Raw genomic sequence first — 27109 nt, 5'->3', positions numbered from 1 at the left:
TGCTCGGATAGCTCAGTCGGTAGAGCACTACCTGCGGAAGACAAAGGCCCCGAGTTCGAGTCTCGGTATGGCATACAGTTTTAATCAGCCATGAAATTTCAAGTCAGCTCACACTCCACTGCAGAGTGAGAATTTACTCCGGTCTTACGTGTCTGCACCCAGAAAAATGCGGTCATTTGAGGTACTCCTCAGTATGAGTTTGTTTTCACACGTAGCAATGTTCATGTGTTGACGCTACGTGGTATAGTGCCACGTTTATACATTTTATGACCTGTGAGGCATTTCTAGTTGTAACTTAGACTGATGTACAGTTGATGGTTCAGTAGCTATCTCCGGACAGTATTGGAGTTTTATTATGCCTTCATTGTTACGTATTGTAACATCTACTGTATATTTTTAATCGGGATGATTTGTTGAGCCGTCCGAAACTAGGCACCAATTAGATAAACTGCCTACGCAACTTAAAACGGTATCTTTAACAGTTATTGTAAAAACGGTTGAGCTTTGCCCACGATTGGCGGCAGCAGCGTCTGAAACACGACAACAGCAGCACGGCTTCGCCGTTTGCAGGTGTCCCGCGAGTTCTCCTTCTCGTCCACGAGCCGGGGTGAGGCGTCGCCAGTGCAGTCCCCCACGGCCGCCTCGCCGCCAGCCTCCGCTGGCCTGCGGCTGGCCACACCGGGCCGCGGACAGGCGCACGCCGCATCCGGCGCCGCGTCGCTGCCTCGTCCCACTTCCCCTGCCCCTGGCGCGGCCACACTCGCGCACACCTCGACTCCACTGGCGTCGGCGGCGTCGCGAGCACCTGCTGCACCTGTTGCCTCGCGGGGAGCCGCCACACCTTCTCCTATCTCGCGCGACGGCAGTGCCATCCAGAGACATCTGTTGGCGGACGGAGACAACAGCTTGCAGAAAGCCGCGCTGCAGGAGCGCCACCATCACCATTTGCAACAGGTAACGGCCGTCTATCTTAGGCAGTGCATGAATCACCAACTCTCGTGGCAACTCCAATTGGTCTCTCTCTCTCTCTCTCTCTCTCTCTCTCTCTGGGCCGACTGCGCCAACGTCGAAAGCAAGATGACAAAGATTTCGTAATCATGGTTAAAGCTTAATGGTGATTTAGTTGTCTCTGTGCTACACCGAAGTTAAAGCCGGTTAACAAAAACGCACCGGCCGGAGTGACCGAGAGGTTCTAGGCACTTCAGGTTGGAACCACAGGACCGCTACGGTCGCAGTTTCGAATCCTGCCTCTGGCATGGATATGTGTCATGTCCTTAAAGGTTAGTTAGGTTTAAGTAGTTCTAAGTTCTCATATGTGAAGTCCGATAGTGCTCAGAGCCATTTGAACCATTTTTGAGCTAACCGGGAGTTTGACCGCTTTTATCTCCGTGTGTTACAGAGGAAAGTGCCCATTATACATGCAAAGATAATGATAACATCTGTCTGTCTGTGACACGTAGATTAAAATATTGTAACCTACTTGGTGTATATTACGCGCGCTTTTCAGATTGTATACGTAAAGTGTGTCCTGAGTGCCAAGGAGACAAAAAAGACGCCGAAGTTTTCAAAATTCGAACTTGACATTCTTATGTAGTTGGTTGGCTCCCATGCGTTAACATTAGTGAAGAAGGAAAAAACGTGAGAGAAACTGACGGTTCTACGGTCAGAGAAAAATTTGAATGCCTGGGCAAATATAACGACACAGTTTAATTCCACTCCAGGTAACGTTAAAAACTTTTTATTCATACATTAATAAATTTCTGTTAGTAATGTAAAGCAAAACACCTTTTTTCACGGTGTTTAGGTTCCTATATCAATAACAAGTCTAGATACACAGAGCACAAAGATGGGTTAAAGTGTCCTTACAGTGTCGGTAGCAGTTTCGTGTGTGCTCACGTTGACAGCTAACAACATTAATTTATTTAATGGGCAACACAAGAGACCATTGGCCGACCGAGCGGTTCGTCGCACTTCAGTGTGGAACCGCGCGACCGCTTCTGTCGCAGGTCCGAATCCTGCCTCGGGCATGGATGTGTGTGATGTCCTTAGGTTAGTTAGGTTTAAGTAATTCTAAGTTCTACGGAACTGATGACGTCAGATGTTAAGTCCCATAGTGCTCAGAGCCATTTGAACCAAAAACCTATTCCTTTCACTTTGGTTGGGTTTTACAAAGAGTATCGACAATAATTCCCAGCATTCAATGGTCGCTGTCAACATGAGCACACCATGCAAATTCCGCCGACACCGTCAGTATACTTAACCCCAAAATGACACCAGTGACCACAAAATGTATAAGACAATGCGAAAAGAAGACTCAGGAAGCACTTAGCGGATGAGAAAAAGTGCAAGAGTATAAGATGCGAGGGAGGGAGGGAGTAAAAAATAAATTAATTAATTCACATGAGGCAAAACTGCTGGATGTAGTTGGGTCACCACTGAAGCCCTTTGAACTGCGAGTCCAAATCGAATGGGTTTTCAATGTCATCATGGATTTGAATGTAGATGTGGTTGAAGAAGCAGTAGTTGAGGATGCCGGCAGTACCCCGATTCATGTTATTGTAATTAATCCTCAAGAATTGGAAAATCTAAGTCCACTTGAGATTATTCTTGATACTCTTGCTGAACCCCTCCCCTAAGTTTCAAAAAATGCAGCAACACTGTCTAGATGGAATCGGCGAAGAATGCCCCCAAAACCCAAGGCAACTTCAACTTCACTGGACAGTGTCTTGCCGGAGAGAGCTGAAGTATTCGAGCAACAGCTGGAAATGATGAGAGCGGAGTACCTTGAAGAAATGAGGATAAAAAATTTAAAAGTATTGGCACTCAGAGGGGGGAAAGTGAAATATTGGAAGACGAAAAATGCCAATATTTAATTTTTTATATTTTGTCACTTCCATATCACTTTCTTCTTTAAGTTAATAATTTACTTGTACTGTAAATCCTACGTCACTGTAAATTAATTTATTGGTTCTGAGAATTTTACGTTTGCATTCAGCGACAACTTCAACATTTTATTACTTGCACACAACAGAAACTTTTTATAAAATTAATTATGTACGTTACATGTATTACGTAATAGTTATCTCCGTGAAAATGTTCATTAATTATAGTGCGACGAACTGCTCGCCTTGGCAAATTATCGCGATACATTTGTTGACGGGGAGGAATTGACTCGCTTTGTCTGGTCCTCTTTCGGTATGTAACAGCCTCAGCAGCTGCACGTAATTTCCACATCTCCTGGTGCCTCTTCCTTGCTAGTGCTCCGTGCAATATTGTGCAAGACTGCCATACACATTATAATTGGCATTGTTTTTTGTGGACTGCACCTCACCTCCACGGATAAAATGGGTAATATCCTCTTCCACAAACCACACTGTTTCTCCACAGTGTCCCTTGTTGCAACGCGAGACCTGTTGTATCTAACTATCGGCGTTCTGCTTCCCCTTGCGGATTTGAAAGTGGCGTCAGTAGGTTTGGTCGGCACGCATAGCCACTGTCTCCTGGTAAGTGATCTATTGGTATTTCCCCACATTCAGACTGGGCTCTGCGAGCGCTGTTACGAAATATTTTACTGTCTTGCACAGAACCAGGCCTCTGAGCCACAATATCCCGTATTAATAAATTTTGGCCACTGATGGATTGGCAGTTAAGTGAAAAATAGGATTTTCTATTGCGGAAAAACTGCGCATTAAGTCCCCCAGGAGACTGAATCCTTATTTGAGTAAAATCCACTGTACCTATGACTCCAGGAAATCCACCCAGTATGCTGAAACCATCCATCACGGAGTGTAATCCAGCACGAGATAAACTTCGTGTACTGCTGCAAAGATCGCCGATACTTCACTATTAATTCTTTGGCACGTTCTACTATTACACTAGCACTGTCACCAGTTACTATATTAAATGGACCATTTGTATATGCCCCTAATGTCATTAAGTCTGTTCATGGTTGGGATAGCGATATTTCGCTAAGTAGGAAATTCTAACGTGTCATAGATATGACTTAATAACCACCACACCCTTTCTTTTGAAAGACAGAATCGCTCCTCAAATTTCCTGCTTCTGTAATTTTCAAAAGTATTTCCCCTCCTAAAATCGTTTAGATGTAAAAATCATTTCTTCTTGCATTCAGGCAGCCGTATTCTTGAGTAAACTTAAAAACGAATCAGTCTTGGTGGAAGGAGCATTTGAACAGAATGGATAGTGTCTTGAAAAGAGGTTATGAGCTGAACACCAACAACAGTAAAACAAGGGCAATAGAATCAGGTGATGCTGAGAAAATTAGTAAAAGTAGTAGATGACTTTTACTATTTGGGCAGCATAATAATCGACCCTGACCAAATCCGAAACGATATAATATGCAGACTGACTCTGGCAAGCCATGCACGTGTGAAAATAGTTCACTGACGTCCTACTTTAATTTCAATACAAAATTGTTGAGGCGTTGATGGCCACTTGTTGAAGTACTGCTAATTGTCTTTCGTCTCTGAATCGTCAGCTGACGTTTACCATCGCCAGTGGTTGATGTTATCAACGATTCAGCCGCCATTGTAGTTCGCCACTCGCAATGGATTGTGAATCTATGACAACACCAATCACCAGTACGTCAGAAAAAATCATTAAACGTCGCCGAAGCCAGACAAAAGCTAACAAGCAATCAAATCTCTATACCAGGAAGACTCTTCTGAAGGCATTTGTCTCGAGAATAGTGCTCCACCTTGTTGCACTCGCTGGACAGCGCGTCTAAGGCGTTCAGCCTGACTGGGTTGCCTCCAAACACGTTTCTGACGATTGCCTTGTTGAAGGCATATGCGACACTCATCGTTGGAGAGAACTCGATGCCAATCATGAGCGGTCCATTAGGCATGTTGTTGGGCCCATCTGTACCGCGCTGCGTGGTGTCGTGGTTGCAAAGATGGACCTCGCCATGGACGTCGGGAATGGAGTTGCGCTTCATGCAGCCTATTGCGCGCAGTTTGAGTCTTAACACGACGTCCTGTGGCTCCGCAAAAAGCATTATTCAAAATGATAGCGGTCATCCACTGCAGTAGTAGCCCTTGGGCGGCCTGAGCGAGGCATGTCATCGACAGTCTGCCGGCCGCGGTGGTCTCGCGGTTATAGGCGCTCAGTCCGGAACCGCGCGACTGCTACGGTCGCAGGTTCGAATCCTGCCTCGGGCGTGGATGTGTGTGATGTCCTTACGTTAGTTAGGTTTAAGTAGTTCTAAGTTCTAGGGGACTGATGACCGCAGCTGTTAAGTCCCATAGTGCTCAGAGCCATTTGAACCATTTCATCGACAGTCTCTATCTCCTCCGTGTCCGAACAACATCGCTTTGGTTGAGTCCGAGACGCCTGGACACTGCCCTTGTTGAGAGCCCTTCCTGGCACAAAGTACCAATGCCGACGCGATCGAACCGCGGTATTGACCGTCTAGGCAGGGTTGAACTACACAGAACACGAGCCGTGTACCTCCTTCCTGGTGGAATACTGGAACTGATCGGCTGTCGGACCCCCCTCCGTCTAATAAGCGCTGCTCATGCGTGGTTGTTTACATCCTTCGGCAAGTTTAGTGACCCCTCTCAACAGTCAAAGGGACTGTGTCTGTGACAAAATATCCACAGTCAACTTCTATCTTCCCGAGTTTTGGGAACCGGGCTGATGCAAAACTTTCTTTGATGTGTGTATTAATTGATACGACGCATCCTGAGGCATCAAGGAATCGTTCTTTTGGTAATGGACAAAAGTTGTGCTTGAGGGAAGGAGAGACGGAACCGCAGACTTGACTACAGTGACGATGGTAGCAACAACGGTGTGCCACTGAGTTGGACAAATTTTTGCTGGCTGTGTGTAATGTCACGCACGAACCAATAGGGCTGAGTCACTCATTCAAATAACGATTCAGAAGTCCATGGAAGACCCGTTTTCTTCGGAATGTAAACAGTGAGAATGTTGCACCAATGAAAATACAGTTACAGACAAGTTAAGAGTCTATTATGAGCTTCAGATTGCTTTAATAGTATGAATTGAGGCGTTTGTAATGTTTTAGTGCAGTCCTGCTTTATGCAAACTGATCAGCCAGAACATTATGACCACCGACCGACTATCGATATAAACCCGTCCAGGCGATATCACAGCCACCTGGTGAGGAATGACTGCTAGTCAGACACACGCACGGTGAATGTAAATCGGCGAGCGTGCTGTCCGTGCATGGATTGGGGAAGGCGCGCGATGTGCCAAAGTTTGACTAGGGCAGATTGTGGTGGCCCAGAAGCCCGGCAAGAGCATTTGGCAAACTGCAAGACTTGTCGGGTATTCGAGGAATGCTGTGATATGTTCAACACGTGGCGCAACCAAGGTGAAACCACGTCCAGATGTCGTGGGGTTGGGCGACCACCCTTCATTACAGGTGTCGGACGTCGTAGGCTGGACAGAATGGTAAAACAGGTGGTGAACTGTGGCGGTACTAAATCAGACTTTAATGCTGGGCAGAGTAAAAGTGTGTCTGAACACACAGTGCACCGAACACTCCTAGCGATGGGCCTCTGTAGCTGACGACCCAGGCATCTGCCAGAGTTGGTAACACAGCATCGGCAACTACGACGGAAATAGGCACGTGACGATCGGCATTGGACGTTGGCACCGTGGCAGACCGTTGCGTTGTCTGATGAATCCCGATAACTTTATAATCATTCCGATGGGAGACCAGAAACCGTTGTCTTCCAGGGGAGTAGCTCCTTGGCAGCTGTACTGGGGACTGAGACAAGCTGGCGGCGGCTCCATTAAGCTCTAGCGAACATTCACGTGGGCATATATCGGTCCAGTGGGGCTCGCGCAAGGCACCGTGACGAGCCAAGTAGTATCTTACACTGGTTGCAGACCACTCGTACACCCCTTCATGACGATCATGTTTCTCGATGGCAGCGGCATTTTTCAACAAGATAGTGCGCTATGTCCCAAGGCCAGGAGTGTTATGGAATGGTTCAAGGAATACAGTGGTGAGTTCCAATTGATGTGCTGCCCCCCCTCTCCCTCCCCAACCCTCCTTCATCACCCCTCCTCGCTCCCTCCCCTGCCAACGCGCGCGTGCTCTCGCAGATGTGGTGCCAATTCCCTCCAGCAACCTACCAAAGTCTTATTACTTCCATGCCACGACGTGTCGCCGCTGTTATCCATGCCAAAGGTGGACATACGGGCAATTAGGCAGGTGGTCATAATGTTCTGGCTGATCAGTGTAACTATCCCATTTGTTGAAATTTGTCAGGGGTCCATTTATGGGATAAAAGATTGTTTGAAAATGACGAATTCGCAAATAAAGACTACCTTTTGAAAACGTTATTTCACGCACAGTGAAGCAATTTAAGTGTGTTCAGTGTATAGGACTACCATTTATTCGTGAAACGTAAATAAAAGGACTAAACTGCCGCACAGCTGTTCTCGCATTCGAATGCGAAAGCTTATCATTACGAGTCTTACGGCGTAAGATTCCTTTAACAGTTGGAAATCTACGGCAGACCTTTGGCTTAAGTTCAGTAACTAGTTTGACGTCCTCAGTTCGAGAAAACAGTAAACGTCGAAATGGGAAAGAATGTTTTCAGACTAAACTTTAATAAGAGAAAATAATAAATGGAATTATTGACGTCGTCGAGGAACTGCGTATACGAGTTTCGAAATGTAAACTTCCCCTTCGAGACGGCGTTAACTGCTGACGCGAGCGTAACCAGGAACTGAGCTGGTATTGAGGTAAGGGGATGGGGAGGGACACTCATAGTATCGCGGCGAATGACGAAATAGTTTTGAAATTTAGGTACAAATGGCACTAGTCTGCTGCTTAAAATGGCGCGTAAATTATCCAGAGTATATTCATCCAGTGATGCATAATGAGAGCACTTGGGACTGCCAACTAGTTTTAAGTATATTTTCATGCCTTTTCTAAACATGCTTAACGTAAAATACTTTACAAATAGGTTCATGTGTTAAGTAATTCGGTAATAAGACGTTTGAAGCTATTTGTACATGGAAGTTCGATTCTTCGGTTGTTTAAAAGAATTGAGGGGGGGTTGCTGATACGATCCGATACTAGATCGCAGAAGCAATCGTCATAGTCATTCAGACGACACAAATGCAAACATTACCCATCTCCATATTTCTATGTGCCATTAGAATACCCATGATAAAGTGTTAAAGCACACGAATTCGAATATTTGAGTAGACTGTGTTGCTTTTGAACAAATATTGCATAATACTAATAGTTTTTCAAAAGCAACTTACTTCTGTTCTAAATTTAATACCGTCGCATGCCCTTCAACTGCAAATCCGCTTGCTTCAACGCATCGTAACTTCCTTAGAGCTTGAAATTTTGTTTTAGAATTGCGTTTTTTGTTAAAGCTTACTTTTGGAAAATTTCGATTTCACGTCAAACACGACGCCTTAGCGTTGCACTAAATTCAGTTGTAAAGCATACAGCATAATCAACTACTGATGATTAAGATGTGAAATGATTGTAAGACAGAAAACGAGGTGGGTCTAGGAGTTGCAGATAGAACAGCCTCGGGACAGCATTCAGGGATGAGTCAGTAAGCTACCTTCGCCAGAACTGTTGGCCGATGGCCCACAGGGAGGTGGGGGGGGGGGGGGGGGGGGGCAGGAAGGGGGGTTGCAGTTTTTTCTCCTCATTTAGTCGGCGCTATTTCGTGCTGGTGTGGGCATTCCTCAGCTGAAGAAGCACTCCTCTTTATTCTACGGTGTTTCCAACTTCTGCAAACTTTCAGCAGACTAATCTAGGACTGCTTAAAAGATTAAGGTCTAGAGATAGTCTGGCTTTGACTCTTATAACCCCAGATTATTCTTGGATATAGGTTCGGAGTATAGCACAATAAACTGTTTGAGTAGTTGCACAGTACTGTGTCAGTGCCTCCAAGAGCTCTGTCATTGGTGACGACCGACATAGCTGTGCATTCTGGTATTCTACGTACTACAATGCGACGCACGTTGATAAGGACCCCGTTCCTTTACTTGCGCAACTTCAGCGTAGTTTGAGATGACTTCGTGGAAGCAGATACACGTTCAACAATTGCATGAACTTGGATAATCACGTTTTTCGTAGAATCGCGCGACGATTCTAGTAGATGGTGTCGGAAGTCCCATGCGGCTTTTCGCGGATGATGCTGTAGTATACAGAGAAGTTGCAGCATTAGAAAATTGTAGCGAAATGCAGGAAGATCTGCAGCGGATAGGCACTTGGTGCAGGGAGTGACAACTGACCCTTAACATAGACAAATGTAATGTATTGCGAATACATAGAAACAAGGATCCTTTATTGTATGATTATATGATAGCGGAACAAACACTGGTAGCAGTTACTTCTGTAAAATATCTGGGAGTATGCGTGCGGCACGATTTGAAGTGGAATGATCATATAAAATTAATTGTTGGTAAGGCGGGTACCAGGTTGAGATTCATTGGGAGAGTCCTTAGAAAATGTAGTCCATCAACAAAGGAGGTGGCTTACAAAACACTCGTTCGACCTATACTTGAGTATTGCTCATCAGTGTGGGATCCGTACCAGATCGGTCTGACGGAGGAGATAGAGAAGATCCAAAGAAGAGCGGCGCGTTTCGTCACAGGGTTATTTGGTAACCGTGATAGCGTTACGGAGATGTTTAATAAACTCAAGTGGCAGACTCTGCAAGAGAGGCGCTCTGCATCGCGGTGTAGCTTGCTCGCCAGGTTTCGAGAGGGTGCGTTTCTGGATGAGGTATCGAATATATTGCTTCCCCCTACTTATACCTCCCGAGGAGATCACGAATGTAAAATTAGAGAGATTAGAGCGCGCACGGAGGCTTTCAGACAGTCGTTCTTCCCGCGAACCATACGCGACTGGAACAGGAAAGGGAGGTAATGACAGTGGCACGTAAAGTGCCCTCCACCACACTGGGTGGCTTGCGGAGTATGGATGTAGATGTAGATGTCTTCGAGGAATGAGGAGGGGGAGGGGGACAAAATAACATAAATAATGTGCTACGGGCAACATTTTTTAAAGGAAATTTAGACTACATCCGTCGTCAACGTCAAAGTTGGCTCGATCCTCATTAGAGGCGTAGATTTACTATAGGCGATGCATTCTTGGCTTTCTAAGCGCTGACGGACATCACATAGCCACGCGGGATTAGCCGAGCGGTCTCAGGCGCTGCAGTCATGGACTGTGCGGCTCGTCCCGGCAGAGTTGAGTCTTCCCGCGCGCGCGCGCTTGTGTGTGTGTGTGTGTGTGTGTGTGTGTGTGTGTGTGTGTGTGTGTGTGTGTGTGTGTGTGTGTGTGTGCTTAGGATAATTTAGGTTAAGTAGTGTGTAAGCTTAAGGACTGATGACCTTAGCAGTTAAGTCCCATAAGATTTCACACACATTTGAACAATTTTTTTTTTTTTTTTTTTTTTTTAACGTCACATTACATGTGACTACCCTTTAACGTGTCACGAAATCAACGGAGCGACTTACTTCTTAAACACACTGTATTGCTAAACAATGTAAATGTGAAGCTCCAGAAAAGAAAAATCTCTGTCTGATCAATACTACGCAGAGAAACATTGCCCTCTAATTATCAATCATATAAAAATTTCCTTTCCTTCACTGCCTTATAATATTGCAATTATTGCCTCCGTCCTGCCTACATTCTTTCTCTGATAGTGCTTACTGAAAATTGGGCAACTTTACGTTAGTACGAATCATTTCAAGTCATTGATTCCTCATAGAAATTTCTTAGACTGCCGTAACCTGTATATCACATATATATCCACTATCCATACGGAGTAAGTAGAGGTTAAATTCATTATGAAAATTCTCTTAGTTCTCACATTGATTTTTTCGTACAGTCCTGCCCACAGTTACGCGAGACCTAACTAGTTTCAATCTGTATTTGGGGATACTGTTTACGGTGGGCTGGCGCAGAGCACTAGAGTCATCATAGCGCGTCTGATTGACAGGTGGAACTGGCTGAGCCACTGCGACGTTTAATGAAATATGAATTAATGAGCATTAGTGAGCTTTGTTTTAAGGTCGGTAAAATTCTTTAACACCTCTGTCTGACAACCCTTAAAGCAATAGATCTGTTTTTAGCAGAATATTGTGTTTTATTTGTTGCTTAGTGAATAGGATATCTTTTGCAGATGGTGTGCCTTTGCCATTCTCCAATCATGGAACTAGCTTACGTAGCCAGTTATGGCGAACCTACAGTTTGTCTCGACTCCGAACCATTCGCAATTTGGAATTTGCCAGAGGCGGAAGAAGTGATAAGTGGCAGAAAATTCCTAGAACAGGATCAAAAATCCGTTTATTAAGTCTAATCCCTTCCCACTGATCCAGCAATTCGATACTAACTGCCCTTGACCCGAAGTAGTGACTAATCATTGGATCTTACCTGGATTACGTTCTGAAAAGACATCTTTTTAAAAGAAGCTAAGTACAAGGCACCGTTGGTGCTTGGTACTAACTAGCGACCCGTCCCGACTTCATACGGGTAGCACTAAACACTTACAGCGGACGACTTGCTTTGCTTAGCGGCAATAAATTACACACACAAGCCTTTCTCTTTGCCAGTGAAAACCGTATCAACATCTATACAGTAATTCCTGAGGTTAGCCTTCGCATGTAGACATGTGTCAGGGCCTTTAATTCAGTAATATGTATAGATCAAGACTGGACGTATCTTAATCACCACGATCTCTTCTGTCTATAAAATTCGAGGCCTTAATGGAATCGAGACGATTGCCTAAAAAATATCGAATGTCAAGAGAAAGCTTCGTCGCGTGTGAATAATACAAATATTTGTTGACTCCTTAATGACTTATAAGCATTGACATCATTTGATTCCTACTAATGATGAACGCCTTGTTACTCGATATATTGTGAGTTAATGAATGCCCGAAGTCACTCTGTCTTGACGGCAGTTTAAAACAATCCCCATTTCCGTTCTTGGATAAGTCCTAATTGAGATGGTTCGTTTGTTAACTCTCCAACACCTATTATGAGATAAGTGTTTGTGTAGCTACCGTTAATTTGATTTTGATGTGTGCCATTGGTTAGTAGGGAGAGTGTGTCCCGTTGGGGACGCAGAGGGTTACACTGACAGACGGATTGCTAGAAGTAATATCACATGCCCTTCCCTTTCTCTGCCGATGAAATTAGAGGGATGGAGAAGGCTACCATTACAAAGACTGTAATGCTTCGTTTACGATAACAGCTTTAACAATGCTGTTGAGTTTCACAACAGTGTTAAATGTCATAAAATAAAAGTCGAAGATGGTTTTTTCTTTATACTGCTCCCCACGATACAGTCGTCTGTACTAGCAAATACGGAAGTAGATTAAATCATTGCCTATCCTCTCCAGCGTTGATGCGATGTCACTTAGCAGATGAGACGTTGGTCCTGAAAATTATGAATGGAACGTAAAAGAACTTAGATAAATAATTAAAGTGAAATCAGAGGTGTGGATTTTTGAAGCTCAGAGCGAGTGCTGAGTTAGAGCACTCACAGTTCACAAATGTTGAAAACTAGCCCTTCTGAAAATCTAGTTTCAGGTGCTTTTGAATGGGTAACACTTGATGAAGGTAAGCAAAGTACTGTTTATTATGTTCTTTTTCCACACTATCTAATTAATATAGAAAGTAATTCACACAACCCACATAGAATTTGTTTTCATTTTCTTCATATCTCCGTGTAATTTCTAATTCTTACTCACAAAGAATATGTTCCAATGAACAGTGAATCGTTTGAAAATGTTCGCCACAATGACAAGTTTAAAATTTCTTGTTTCTTGTTTTCGACACGCATGATAGCGTTGTCGTGCCATTTCTTTTGCGTCATGGTGTTGCCCAGGTAAGTCTTGAGCCTTCTAAGGGCGGACAAGGCACATTCCGCTGTACTTGTAGAAACCGGTACAGTTAAAACGATCTTGATGAATTTAAACACCTCTGGAATCAATTCACCCACTTGCCTGTTTGAGGAAAAGAAACGAACTGACTCTTCCGTACTTTGTCACATAATTTTTGGATTTACACACATCTAACGTCACATCTCTGTGCAAAGTTAATCTTCTGGGTCAAAGTCATACTCATAAAATTGTGCTACATAACTGCAATCTTTAGTTTTGGATAGAAGAAATGTTTCTATGTCTTTGAAGTGAGTCATATTGGCTTTAGGAGATCGATCCTCGAAACACTGAACCACGTTATGTAAAACCTCAAAATAAATTCTCTGGTAATAATCCACCGCCGCTGGCAAAAGCCTAGAGTAGAGCGCCGTCATAAAGTTTTCGAACTTTTGGGTGTTTCGGATCTGTGACTTGTTTTTTCCTCAGCTTCAAGCGAGAGCTCCACACTTAATGGAAACTTCATCAGTTCTCGAACACTATTCATATCGTCCATGGCGTTTTGGAGCTGTAGAGAGGACTTTTGCAGAAAAGCATTCAAAATTTTAAATAGAAGTGTAGTGACAAAGATAAATTCAAAAGAACACAGAAAATTTGTAAAATCTTTAACTTTACTACTGACTTTGGATTTTTCGAACTAGTTCCTTGAAGAACAAAACTAACTATTCGTAATTCTGTGAAATATTTTTGAACGTGCTTATTCTACAGTACTACCTGATAGGGCAGAAAGTCCAAGAGTTACAGGATGAATAAAGCTAGCACCTTGGGCAGCTTGTAGAGACTCAAATATGACTAATCGCTTGGGGGACCCGCTACACAGTTGGTCATTTCTTTCACATTTGAAAGGTAGTGGTCTCGTTTGCATAGCCTCTTGGGTCCCAAGGTTCAAAGAACAGGTCCAACAGTGAACATGCAGAACTCATGTGGCTCAGTTTCTCTGATTTTTGCTTGGAACCCAGAAAAACACCAGTCATATTGCCGTTCCGTCAGTAGCAATGCCTTCGCATGAGTTGATATATAGAGGAAAGTGAGTACATCGACTGAAATTCTCAACAATACTTAAGCTATAGTAATTCAGCATTATAGAAGCCAAAAAATAATTGATTAGTTAGAAAAATATCACCACTGACGCATCGAAGGCAAATCGAAACTTGCTCGTGTTGACAAACGTCGCTAATTTCATCTAAATGAGTGTTACACAATAATAAAAAGTAAATTAAAACTTATTGCTCCACAAAGAAGGTACTGACTGAGTGAATATCTATAGGTGCAAAACAAGCTATTTATCTCTTCCGGCCGTTGCTCGTTGGGCGTTACGTCAAAAACTTCCCGAGATGTTCCTGCGCGCGCGCGCGCGCGAGAGAGAGAGAGAGAGAGAGAGAGAGAGAGAGAGAGAGAGAGGCGCTAAACGCCTGCAGACTGAGAAACGCCAGGCCGGCTTGCGTGGGACAACGCGAGAGTGCAACGTCAAAATTGGCATAACTGACGGCCTTGAGTTTTTTCCCAGTTGTCCTGTATTTGATTTATTCTATTTTATTTTTCTTCCCCGAAAATGTGGGAGGGTTCACGAGCACCGGAGTACCCAAGGAGTCGGCGCCCCTGGTGACATATTAAAATTATCATGATATCCTCGCAACATTTAATGATCGTAATCTGACGGGGCAAAATATTATCTTTCCCTTAAAAGACCACACGGTCCTATTTACAGCAGTGTAGATGGTACAGGAATACCTTGTTCATAGACCTGACGCCAGGTAATTATGACACTTTATCACAAACGTAAATCATGACAGTCAAGTGTGTGTGTGTGTGTGTGTGTGTGTGTGTGTGTGTGTGTGTGTGGCGGCGGGCCCATGAATAGATTCAACGCGAATGAAAATACCCGGTATCTTGGTGTATTAACGCGGAAAGTACAACGAGTCTACAAGGAATGGTGTGCAGCTCGTTGCCATGTGACGCAGCCTTAGAACAGCGGTCGTTAAAGGGTTCTAAGCGACAGGGTACTGACAAGAGTATCACGCATTGTCAGTGACAGTCGTTTTCAGACCCGACAGAAATTATTGCTGTCAGGGAACTGCATGCATGGGTCTTTTGTGGTCAGGTAACTCTCAAGATAGAACTGTCCACTGCGGCCCGTAAAGCTGCTCGTCTTCAGCGGGCCAGACGGCAGAGCAACTGGCCAGCACCTGACTAAAGGCATGTGGTCTCGCCCGACTTGTCGCTATATTGCCTCTTTTTCAAAAGATGCTAGAGGCGTTTAACCCACAGAGTGTATAGGACGTAGTTTAAGCAGCAGGCAATTCGTTAACTTTCTGGAGAGTTTCTCGTACCATGATGTGATTCCATTCATTCAGGTTACCGTAAAAATGAAGCACTGTGTTTATTTTAACATTGTCCATGCCAAAGTGTTGCGGTATTCTTCTGCATCGTCTTGCTGTGCCTTCCAAAATGACAACAGCCATGTTCACAGCGCGACACACGTAAGTTACTGGTTTGACGGACACTCTGGCACCCTATAGCACTATACTGTTCCTCTGAATCAGGGGTCTCGAAACGTTTTAGTCTGCGGGCCACATTGATTCCTCCACCAAGTCATAAGGGCCAAGATCTACCTAGTGGGATAAAAGAACCCTAGCACTCTGTGATCACTGTAAGGTAAGGCTAAAGGAAAGATGAAATCGCAAAAATCTAAGGTTGTGGGAATAGCTAGCACTGAAACGAACTACGATTTTTATTTATTTACATAACTTTGATTGGTGGACGCACCTGACCGAATTTCTGGCATATTTTATTCTGGCGAATTTCACCGACAAAAAAGAATGTCACTGCACATTCTTCACGAAAGCGTCCTGCAAAGTTAACGAAATCTCAAAATCATTGTTAGCAACACTATTACCACAAGACGTAACAGAGGTAGAGTATGTTAACGCATTGTTATTTCAAGCAGTGCAACGATAATTTTAGTTATGTAGTCTTGTAGCGAGTAGCAGAGCCAGAGCATATATTTGATGGTTCTGTTGCGAGATTGTGTCTATGTTGCGAGTGTCTCACGAGTTTTTTTTGTGTCTTATGCGCTTTACTAGTAGATGTGGGACAATTCGAAGAGACAAGGAAAATCTGAAAATCTAAATACATAAAGAAAGTGAAACCTTGCTTACGAATCATCTTCCATAATGATTGATTACTAAGGCTAGTCGCCGAAGTGGCGTCCATTTGAAAGACTTGCACCAGACTCGTGAGTAGAATAAAATGCAAAGAATTTTTTTACCTAATGTTTTCGCCAAACTAGTCTGTTAACCGTTTTTTTTTCCACTATCGCACGGAGAATGGTCTGTCTGTTTATTGTGGATAGCTAAAAGTTTAACCATGACCTTCTGCTTTGTAAAGATACAGCTCCGACAATGTCGCGGTGTATTGGTTACGATAGGCCTCGAAACTCAATTGTTGGCAGTATAGGCACCACCTCGAATATTTGGCGGGCCGGATACCGGGGATGTCCGGCTAGCTAACGCGGGCCGGTTTGGGCCCGCGGGCCGTAGTTTGGAGACCCCTGCTCTAAATCAACCAGTCTCAATCCAACTGCAAATAGCCGGGAATATTTGGCACAGCTGGTGAAACGCAGGACTCAACATAACACCAGTTGGGCTGCTCTTCGGGATAGAGATGCATCAGTTGGGGGGTGACACATGCGAGAAACTTATTGTCTCTTCTCGACGAATTGAGGTCCTTATCAAGGGTAGAAAATGGTTCAAATCGCTCTGAGCACTATGGGACTTAACTTCTGAGGTCATGAGATCCCTATAACTTAGAACTACTTAAACCTAACTAACCTAAGGACATCACACACATCCATGCCCGAGGCGGGATTCGAACCTGCGACCGTAGTGGTCTCGCGGTTCCTGACCGTCGCGCCTAGAACCGCTCGGCCAATCCGGCAGGCATCAAGGGTAGAACTGAGTTTAGTCTGTAATAGCGTGACGTCTCTTGACGGTGTCCTCGCAGTCTTTCGCGGCGACATGTTTCGATAAAATCTTCTCCGTTTACAAGCCGCGTCACGTCTAATAAAACATTCGAGCTATCGATAGTCGTCTCTACCACCGTCATCAGGAGTTAAAATCATTGAATGCCGGGGCTGACACGGTGTTCCGTTAAAGTAGACGTAATGGCGGGGTCTGGAACCTCCAGAGAGCGCCGCAGTGACGCATGCGTGGGAGGCAAGTTGGGCAGCTCGTAACCGGCGCTGGCCTCTTGCGCCATGTGACGTCACTCGGACTCGCGGAGGGACGGAGATTCTAGGCGCTGCCCAACTTGTCTTCACGCATGCTTCACTCCGGCCTTCTGTGGAAGGTTCCGGACGCTAGCATTGCGTCTATATAAGCAAAACACCGTGCTAGCCCCGCACTGACTGATTTTAACTCCTGATGACGATAGCGGAGGCAGCTGTCGAAAACTGGAATGTCTTATTCGACGCGACGCGACACGACGCGTCTTGTAGACGGAGAAGATTTTATGACTCTTGACGGTGACTCTTTTTATTCCCTTCTGGCACTATGATTTCTCAGTGATGAATCGCCGTTGTAGACAAAATTCGAAAGCCCGGAGTGAAAGCTGTAGCTGAAGTCCCTACCACCTACGTGTTGGCAGTTCCGTAGGTTTTGCCGCACGGACGGATGCGTCAGGCGACTCCTGCCGCCCTCAAAAGGGAACATCGAAGGACAGTGCGTAGGTGTCATTATCTGCGGCAGAATAGCGGCGCAGCGGGCGTGGGAGCGGCGAAAATAAATAACTTCACTGAAGGCTAACGTCGTAACTTCCCACTCATAGCGGTCTTTTGCTAATAAACCAAAATATCACCGCAGCCTACCCCCTTCGTAATACTAAATATTCATTCTCTCTCTCTCTCTCTCTCTCTCTCTCTCTCTCTCTCTCTCTCTCCCTCCCCTTCCTCTCCCTCTCCCTCCCCTTCCTCTCCCTCTCTCCCCCCCTTCCTCTCTCCCCCTCCCTCCCTTCCTCCCTTCCTCTTCCATAGACAGTAAAGGTGAAGCAACGAGAAGACATGGTCGGATGTTAACGTAACTTCATACGCGTGCCCAGCACGTATCAGTACCTGACACAGTTAGGAACGGGCCTGATTGTGGGTTTCCATTTGGCCAGCTGATACAATCGTGCAGCATCCATATTTGGGGGCTTTCAGATGTCATAGTGGCGCGATGTTGCACTGTAGGGAAAAGTGAGGGTACGCATCCTTTTCGTCAAGGTTCCATTCGACCACGTATGACCACGACAGGGGAAGATCGCAGTATTAAGCACCAAGCACATCGTAACACCTTAGCATCTGCGCCCACCATCCGTGATAAGTGATGGACTCCCTGCATCACTGTGTATCATTCCGCACCATCCGTCGGAGACTAGCTGCAGCCATACTACAGAGTTAACGTTCGATACGTAGTTTGCCGTTAACACCAAAAAACAAGCGCCTGTGTTTGGGGTGGTGCTGTGACAAGGAATCGTATGGACACGTGTTGAATGACGTCGTTTTGTGTTCAGTGATGAATTGCTGTTCCCCACTACCCGTCCGCAGCTCGTGGTCTCGCTTCCCGAGCACGGGATCCCGGCTTCAATTCCCGGCGGGGTCAGGGGTTTTCACCTGCCCCTAGATGACTGGGTGTTTGTATTGTCCTCATCATTCATGAAAGTGGCGAGTTTGGACTGAGCAATGTTTGGGATTTGTACGGGCGCTGATAACCGCGCAGTTGAGCGCCCCACAAACCAATAATAATAATAATAATAATAATAATAATCCATCATCATCTCCATTAGCCCGGATGACCTTGGTCAGCTATTACGACTGCGATCTGGGGAGAGGCCGCATTATTCCAGTGTTATGGAGAGGCACAGCTACATTGCTCCTAGCGTCACGATGTAGGGAGCCATCGAGTTAGAATTCAAGTGACAGTTGGTAGTGACTGAGGGAACTGTGACGGCACAACGCTGAGTGAAGGACGTCCTCCCTCCACGCGTGTTACCTCTCAGCAACGGTATGGTGGTGCCACTTTCGACGGGACAAAGCTGGTCCACACGTCTACCGTGTGTCCGCGTGACGTTCAGGTGCTTCCATGATAGCTGTGTCTCCTACAGGACGTGTGTGGGACCAGCCTGCACGTCAACTCAGTCTCTGTGCCAGTGCCCGGGGTGTGGAGGACCAGTTGCAACAGGTGGGCCAGCTCGCCTCTAGGAGATGATTAAATGGCGTTGACACCCTTCTCAACAAAATCACCGATTGCATCCAGTCCGGGTGGGTGCAGCGTGAAAAGTGGCCTAGTACTGCCAAGTCCGCAAATTTGCCTGGATTTCGTAACCGTGAGATAACGTCACATATCCTATCAACAGTGAAGTGTCGTTTCCTACCCCTATTCTAGGTGCTTCACTTTTTTTTTTTTGCCCTTCCAAAACAGTGAGAGCGGTTAAAAAGGGTTCCATATTTTTACAGTAGGCAGTATTCGTCAAACTAAAAGTCCTGTAAACACATTTTGGAAAACATATACTTTTTGAAATTTGGCCGTTTTCATTGCGTCTAGAAGGTCAGTAGTTAAAAATGGAGGCTGTTTTTCTGCCGACTTTTACCGCTCATCTTTTTTTGGTTGTGTTGGTATCTGTACTTAATTCTTTGATTGTGATGCCGTTACCAGTCGTAGCAATTGAAACTGTCTGCTGTAGCAAACGGATGAGAAAAATTAATGTGTAAACATTGAATAATGTATTAACTTGTTATATCTCAAAAAAATTCAGTATCACTCATTCTGTTCGTACAATTTTGAGTTAAACTGTCATCAGATCATCAGTTATGGCGTGGAGAGAAATCAGCATGAACGATGAAGCAGACTCCTATTACTCCACGCGGGATATGTCACACCTGGCACCTTGCTATGATTTACCCAATGGTGTTAATCTATGCATAACGCCATCCTCAACAACTTGAAAATAAAAATCTGCAGTTTGTTCCAGCGACATGCAGAGGGGTCATTCGCAACTAGATCAAGGGATCGCGGTACACATTGCACAATGTGACACGCGAGTGTGGCGGAGATTTCAAGTCACGCAAACAAGGGTGCGAAGAAATCTAGCTGCTGACGTCATAAATCACGATGTCCTGTGGTCAATTCTGTACGAGCAGTTACTTTATACGTATCACGTTCAAAGCGTCCAAGCTCTCAGGCCATAAGATCACCATACTGTACCAACACTGAAGAACCAAAGAAACTGGTACACCTGCCTAACATCGTGTAGGGCCCCGGCGAGCACGGAGAAGTGCCGCAACACGACGTGGCATGGACTCGACTAATTTCTGAAGTAATGCTGGAGTGAATTAACATCATGAATCCGACAGAGCTGTCCATAAATCGCTAAGGTACGAGGGGATGGAGATCGCTCCTGACCAGCACGTTGCACGGCATCCCAGGTATGCTCAATAATGTTCATGTCTGGGGAATTTGGTGGCCAGCGCAAGTGGCCATCGGAAGTCTCTAAACTCATAAGAGAGTTCCTGGAACCACTCTGTAGCAATTCTGGACGTGTGGGGTGTCGCGTTGTCCTGCTGGGATTGCTCGATTTCGTTGGAATGCACAATGGACACGAACGGATGCGGGTGATCAGACAGGATGCCTATGTACGTGGTACATATCAGAGTCATATCTAGACGTGCCAGGGTCCCGTATCACTCCAACTACACACACCCCACGCCAATACAGAGCCTTCACCAGCTTGAACAGTCCCCCGCTGACATGCAGGGTCCATGGATTCATGAGGTTGCCTCCATTCCCGTATACTACCATCCGCTCCATACAATTTGAAACGAGACTCGTGCGACCAAGCAACATGTTTCCAGTCATCAACAGTCCATTGTCAGTGTTCACAGGTCCAGGCGAGGCGTAAAGCTTTGTGTTGTGCAGTTATAAAGGGTACACGAGTTGGTGTTCGGCTCCAAAAGCCGGTATCGATGATTCAATGAATGGTTCACACTCTGACGCTTGTTGATGGCCCAGCATTGAAATCTGCAGCAATTTGCGGGAGGGTTGCACTTCTGTCACGTTGAACGATTTCCTTCAGTCGTCGGTGATCCGTCCTTGCAGGGTCTTTTTCCGGCCGCAGCGATGACGGAGATTTTATGTTTTACGGGATTCCTGATATTCACGGTACACTCGTGAGATAGTCGTACGGGAAAATGCCCACTGCATCGCTACCTCGGATATGCTGTGTCCCATCGCTCGAGCGCCGACTATAACACCATGTTCAGACTTATTTAAATCTTGATAACACTGCCATTGTAGCAGCAGTAAGCGATCTAACAACTGCGCCAGACACTTGTTTTATGCAAGCGTTGCCGATCGCAGCGCCGCATTTTTCCTGTTTAATCTCTCTGTATTTGAATACGCATAGTAGTTTCTTTGGCGCTTGAGTGTACTTCTCTCAATCGTTTCTGAAGTGGAACGCTAAAGATAGGTAGGCAAGCGTTTTCATTGAATAAATACTGTTTTATCAGCAATTTTTGTGCGACAGATTGTGCGCGTATTGGAGAATATTACTCTACCAGAAAGAAAACGGATGTAGTTTACGCACAGTGAGACACCACCTCTTTTTCTACGCCTCACATGACAGTTCCTAACACACTACTAGTATGGGCTGGTCGGGAGGCTCCAGTAGCATGACCATGGCCTCCCCCGTCCCTTTCTCACCTAATCATAATCCCGTACAATTTTGCTGCAGTCCGGCCCTTTAAATGAAATGTTTAATCATATCACAAAAGTTGGCTTTCTTTATTTCCAATTCAGATGGCTGTCAGCAACGAATTATACACTGTCCCTGTTGGAATTCTTTATATTAGTTTTGGAATAATCAAGCTTATCAATTATAAAGGTGCAACAAAAATGTTAGTCTTCCACGAAAATTTACCAGACTTTTCAAATCATGTTTGTTTATTGCTCAAGCTGTAAAGGAAACGAAAGACAAATTTGAAAAGGGGATTAAAAGTTCAGGTATATGAAATAAAAACGTGAAAGTTTGCTGATGACATTCTAATCCTGGCAGACGGCAAATGATTTGGAAGAGCAGTTGAACAGACTGGAGAGACACGTCAACTAAAGTACCACACCAACTAAAGTAAAACAAGGGTCATGGAATCTAGTGCAATTAAATTATGTGATGCCGAGAAAATTAGATTAGGGAATGAGACGCTATAGTAGATTACGTTACCATTTGGGAGGAGGTAGCAGAAAATGTGACGATGGCCGAACTAGATAGGAGCAATAGCATGAACAACATTTCTGGAGGAGAGGCGTTTAACACTGAATTTAAATTTAAATGCTAGGAATCGGGTTTGATTCCTTACGGAAACAGTTGTGCCCAGCAACTGTATTCATTTCAATTAGTAAAGAGTACAAGAATCAGTGGCAAATGATGTATATTGTATATCTGTATTTCGTGCACTGTGCGACCGTCTTCGGTACTGAAAAATATGTGACACAGTAACAGTATGGAAAAACGCATGTCTTACTAAGTGGGACTATTCATGTCAGGGGTTGAGTTCACACTAAGGCCGTTATATACATTGACAACATAGCTGGACTGAGTATACGTCATACCGATTGACACTGCTCTCCTTACATGTATGATGCATTGACAACATGCATTAACTTTATATTACCTTCACAATTCGTATTTTTTCTGTCATTTTATTTTTTATTTTATACTTCGCTTGTACGACACTGACTGTAATTATTATGCTGCATGGTTTTAATAAAATTTTAGTAACTTAGTTATTTGAACAAGATGTTTTGTATTTTTTTAATCTTCATTTGTAAAATGTGCAGCAGTAACTGACGCCATTGGCTAGTTAATACAGTTATCGCCATACACAGCTGAGTAACAGTACTCACTGCTTTTAAGTTACAACAACCTTATTTGATGTATGTACGCAAGTTTTTAAAAAGTATAAAATGAAAAACATACGAATTGTGTAGGTAAAATAAAGTTAATGCTTGCTGTCAATGCATCATACATATGAGGGTCCTGTGGACTGGTGTGATGTACGCGGAGACCAGGTGTTGTAAACAGTGGGCTCAGTGTGACCTCAACCTCTGGCATAAAGAGTTCAGTTGGGAGTATGTGCGTATACGAGTGTTTTTAATGTTTTGACTTACATTTACTGGTAAGTATTTTATGACTGATTGAAAGCTAATGCAATAGCACTGAAGATGGCCACACAGGTCCGACATATAGATATTCAATAAGCATAATTTGCGACTATTTGCTGTACCCTTTACTACTTTAAATATTAGAAAGTCTCTTCCAAAGGTATTTGTCCCGAGTGAAGCTTTGTATGAAACTGAAACGTAGGCAACAAAAAGTTCTGGCCAGAAGAAGGAAAAAAAGTTCTTGAATTGGGCTAAGGAAGAATGCTTGAAGACTGGATGGGTAGATCGAATAACTAATAAGTACTGGATCTAATTTAAGTGGAAATAAATGTATGGCACAACTTGAAAATGAAATGGCTCTGAGCACTATGGGACTTAACTTCAGAGGTCATCAGTCCCCTAGAACTCAGAACTACTTAAACCTAACTAACCTAAGGACATCACACACATCCATGCCCGAGGCTGGATTCGAACCTGCGACCGTAGCAGTCGCGCGATTTCAGACTGAAGTGCCTAGAACCGCTCGGCCAATCCGGCCGGCCGATTGATTGGTAGGACACACACTGAGACATCGAAGAATCGTGTGTCATTGCAGAGAAATCTGAGTAGTAAAATTTGTTGAGGGAGACGAAGGTTTGACTACAGAAAGTACAGTCAAATGGAAGTTTGTTACAGTAGTTAAAGATCAAAGTGCTTTCACAGGATGGACTAGCGGGGGGAAAAGCAGCAGACCAGTCTTTGGATTAAAGACGACGGCGACGACAAGCTAAATACGAAGTCATTTGCCGGCATGTGCAGAGCTGTTCCTTGCGTGAAGCGAATGTCGCTTCGGATCCACAAGAAAAATATTACAGTGTCTTTCTGACGCAATGCGTGACACATTGTTTGGCGCCAGCAGCCTTGTAAGACTGCTGTAAACAGTAGGGCTTATTTACTCCGTTTTGTTTCTTGTTGTTACGTAATCTATTCCAGCAAACAAATGCTTTACGCAGGTATCCCGTTCCTGTTGTTTGTGTACGAGAGCAACGTAAGATGGTTTACACCTGATTGCTCTAACTACAGTCATTAGTTATTACTCACGCAGCACACACGTATCAGTGTTACTGGAGTCCACATATTTGCTATTGCTGCTAGTCGACCGACGTTGCTTCTGACAGGTTTCCATAAACAGGTAAAGCATATTAGGACGATCACTCACCCAGAGGTGACACAAGTTACGCTTTAGCGATATGCAAATATAAAGAAGGCAGTAGCATCGCGTACACAAGGTATAAATGGGCAGCGCATTGGCGGAGCTGTCATTTGTACTCAGGTGATTCATGTGAAAAGCTTTCTCACCTGATTGTGGCTGTGGCTGCACGACAGGAACTAGAAGACTCTGAAAGCGGACTGGTAGTTGGAGCTACACCCACGGGACATTTCGGAAATAGATACGAAATTCAGTATTCCGAGATACATAGTGCGAAGAGTGTGCCGAAAATACCAAATTTCGGGCATTACCTCTCGCTACGGACAACACAGTGGCCGACGGGCTTCACTTAACGACCGAGAGCAGCGTCGTTCACGTAGAGGTGTCAGTGATAAGACAAACAACTCCGCTTGAAATAACTGCAGAAATCAGTGTGGGACGTACGACGAACGCAGTGAGTCGAAATGTGGCGTTAATGGACCACGGCAGCAGATGACGGACTCGAGTGCCTTTGCTTAAGGGGCTCTGGAACGCCCTATACTTGCAATGTTAAAATAACGCTTATAAATTACATCTTTCCTCACAAAGTATTTGAGGTAGGAAGTTGAACTTTTTACAGATTATTTATTGGAATATGGGCTACAACTTAACACAGGGATTTTACAAAATTTTAGTTCAGTTATTAAAGATGATTTTTTTCAATTGTAATGAAAATTCACAACATTTTTGCAATTTTTTATTTATATATTCAAAAATATAGTTTTTTGGAAAAAGGCTGTGTTAAATTATGCAGAAGGTACTGTGTAACATTTACTGAAAATTTGAAACAAATATGTTTGGAAGATCCTTAGAAAACATGTAATTAGTATGAGAAAATAAAAGTTTTGGGAATCGAGCGACAAAGATTGGATTAATTTTTAGCGCATTCCAGGTCCATAGGATGGATTATCTTCATCCTCTGCAAACTCCTCCTCCAGCTTGCTCTTGTTCCTCCTCCTGTTTACTCTTGCTTGTATTTCTAGACTCTTTACAGCCCTGTCTGCAGCCCGAAGGCGTTCCTTGTCTAAAGCAAGCATCGCTCGTTGTTGTGTTCGTAGATTTTGCTACCATTTTCTTCAGTTACAGTTACTGCAACACTGTTCCAAAAGGTGGTCATGTATGAACACTTTTCACATTTCAGTTGTATTTCACTAGCAAGTCCTACGTGCTTTATTATGGAGAGTTCCAGACCAACTTCACTGCAATGAATACATCTTACACAGTTTGAAAAAATTCCTTTGAGAACCGACATATCAAATATTTCATTCACATCCGATTCGCCCATAAAACGTTCATAGTTTTCACTCATTGAACCAAGCTTCTTCTGTGAAGTATTTTCTTTCCCACTTTGACTGCTATGGGCAGGTGTACTTGAGAGGTTAGGTTCACTAACTTGGTTATCGTATTTATTGTTTACAGTAATAACACATACCTTTGGCTTTCCAACATTTCTCCTTTTCTTAAAAGCCTTCAGAGGATTTTTAATAACTTTACTTTTACTCATTATTATACTTCAACAAAACAGAGACTCAAGAAACAGAATTACGAATATTTTCGAGATAACGACAGAGTAAATAAACATGAAACAATCGACAATCACACCAGCGATATATATTGAACCATCACAGGTTAGCCACAACACACACTTTATCTCACGTCACTAAAATGTACCTGATGAACACGGACGTTAATAATAACACCATTTGACAGCAGTTTAACAGCGCCACAGTGGGTCACGCCCATGTAGAACACATTTAAAAAAAAAATTAAAAATAGTTGTAGTCTTCGAAATTGAATAAATTATATATCTATTAAAAGGTAATAGTCTGCAGATTCAGAAAACGCAAAAAAGTAAAAATTGAACTTTTCATGATTTTGAGCCTTTCCAGAGCCCCTTAACAGCACGACATCGCCTGCAGCGCCTCTCCTGGGCTCGTGACAATACTGGCTGAACCCTAGGCGTCTGGAAAACCGTGGCCTGGACGGAGGAATCCCCATCTCAGATAAGACCTGATGGTGTGGTTAGTGTGGCGCAGGCTTACGAACCCATAGACAACTTGTCCAACTGAACCGAGCCAGTCATTGACTTCATGTTCCCAAACAACGGTGGAATTGTTATGGATGATAATGCGCCATGGGACTGGGACACAATTGTTCGTGATTAGTTTGAGGAACATTGTGGACAATTCGAACGAATATTTGGCCACTCAGATTGGCCGGCATGAATTCCATCGAAAATTTATGGGGTATAATCGAGAGATCAGTTCGTGTACAAAAGATCCTGCACTGCCAATACATTCGCAATTATGGACGACTGCAAAAGCAGCATCGCTCAGCATTTCTGCAGGTGGAATCCAACGACTTGTCGGGTACATACCACGTACCATTACGCCGGGTATAAGGGGGTCCGACGAGATATTAGGAGGTATCCCATGACTTTTGTCACTTCAGTGTAAGCCATATTATTTCTAAAATAAACGTGCTACGAAGATCATCACTGCGAATATGTATAGAAATGTGCACAATAAAAGACGTCAACTTTCTGCATTTGTGGATTGTTATTACGTGAAAACATTTTACTTTTTTTATCCATCCATATGTATAGCAGTATGGCTAATGTAGTGAGGAGTTTGAACGAGCTGCACAACTTTTTACGCTTTATTCAGACTGCAAATGGTTTTATAGTCCACATTCTAAGTATTTCGGTCTCTCTTCTTTATATCGATTTAATATCTGCACTTTCTGCATGTTCCAACGACGACGCAAAATTT

The 27109-nt window shown here is 44.1% G+C and overlaps 1 protein-coding gene across 2 annotated transcripts in view; it reads left to right on the top strand.

Moving 5' to 3' along the window:
• Positions 1-27109, top strand: part of LOC126481300 (sodium-dependent nutrient amino acid transporter 1-like) — a 297743-nt gene that overhangs the window by 149262 nt on the left and 121372 nt on the right. For both annotated transcript variants that reach the window (XM_050104949.1, XM_050104950.1), the window contains exon 2: positions 571-954. In XM_050104949.1, coding sequence (XP_049960906.1) covers positions 571-954 — 384 coding nt within the window. The remainder of the gene's footprint in view (positions 1-570; positions 955-27109) is intronic.

Source organism: Schistocerca serialis, chromosome 5 (genome assembly GCF_023864345.2).
Source record: "Schistocerca serialis cubense isolate TAMUIC-IGC-003099 chromosome 5, iqSchSeri2.2, whole genome shotgun sequence".
Taxonomy (NCBI): domain Eukaryota; kingdom Metazoa; phylum Arthropoda; class Insecta; order Orthoptera; family Acrididae; genus Schistocerca; species Schistocerca serialis.
Note: the sequence above shows the minus strand (reverse complement) of the source record. Positions and strands in the feature narration are given on the sequence as shown.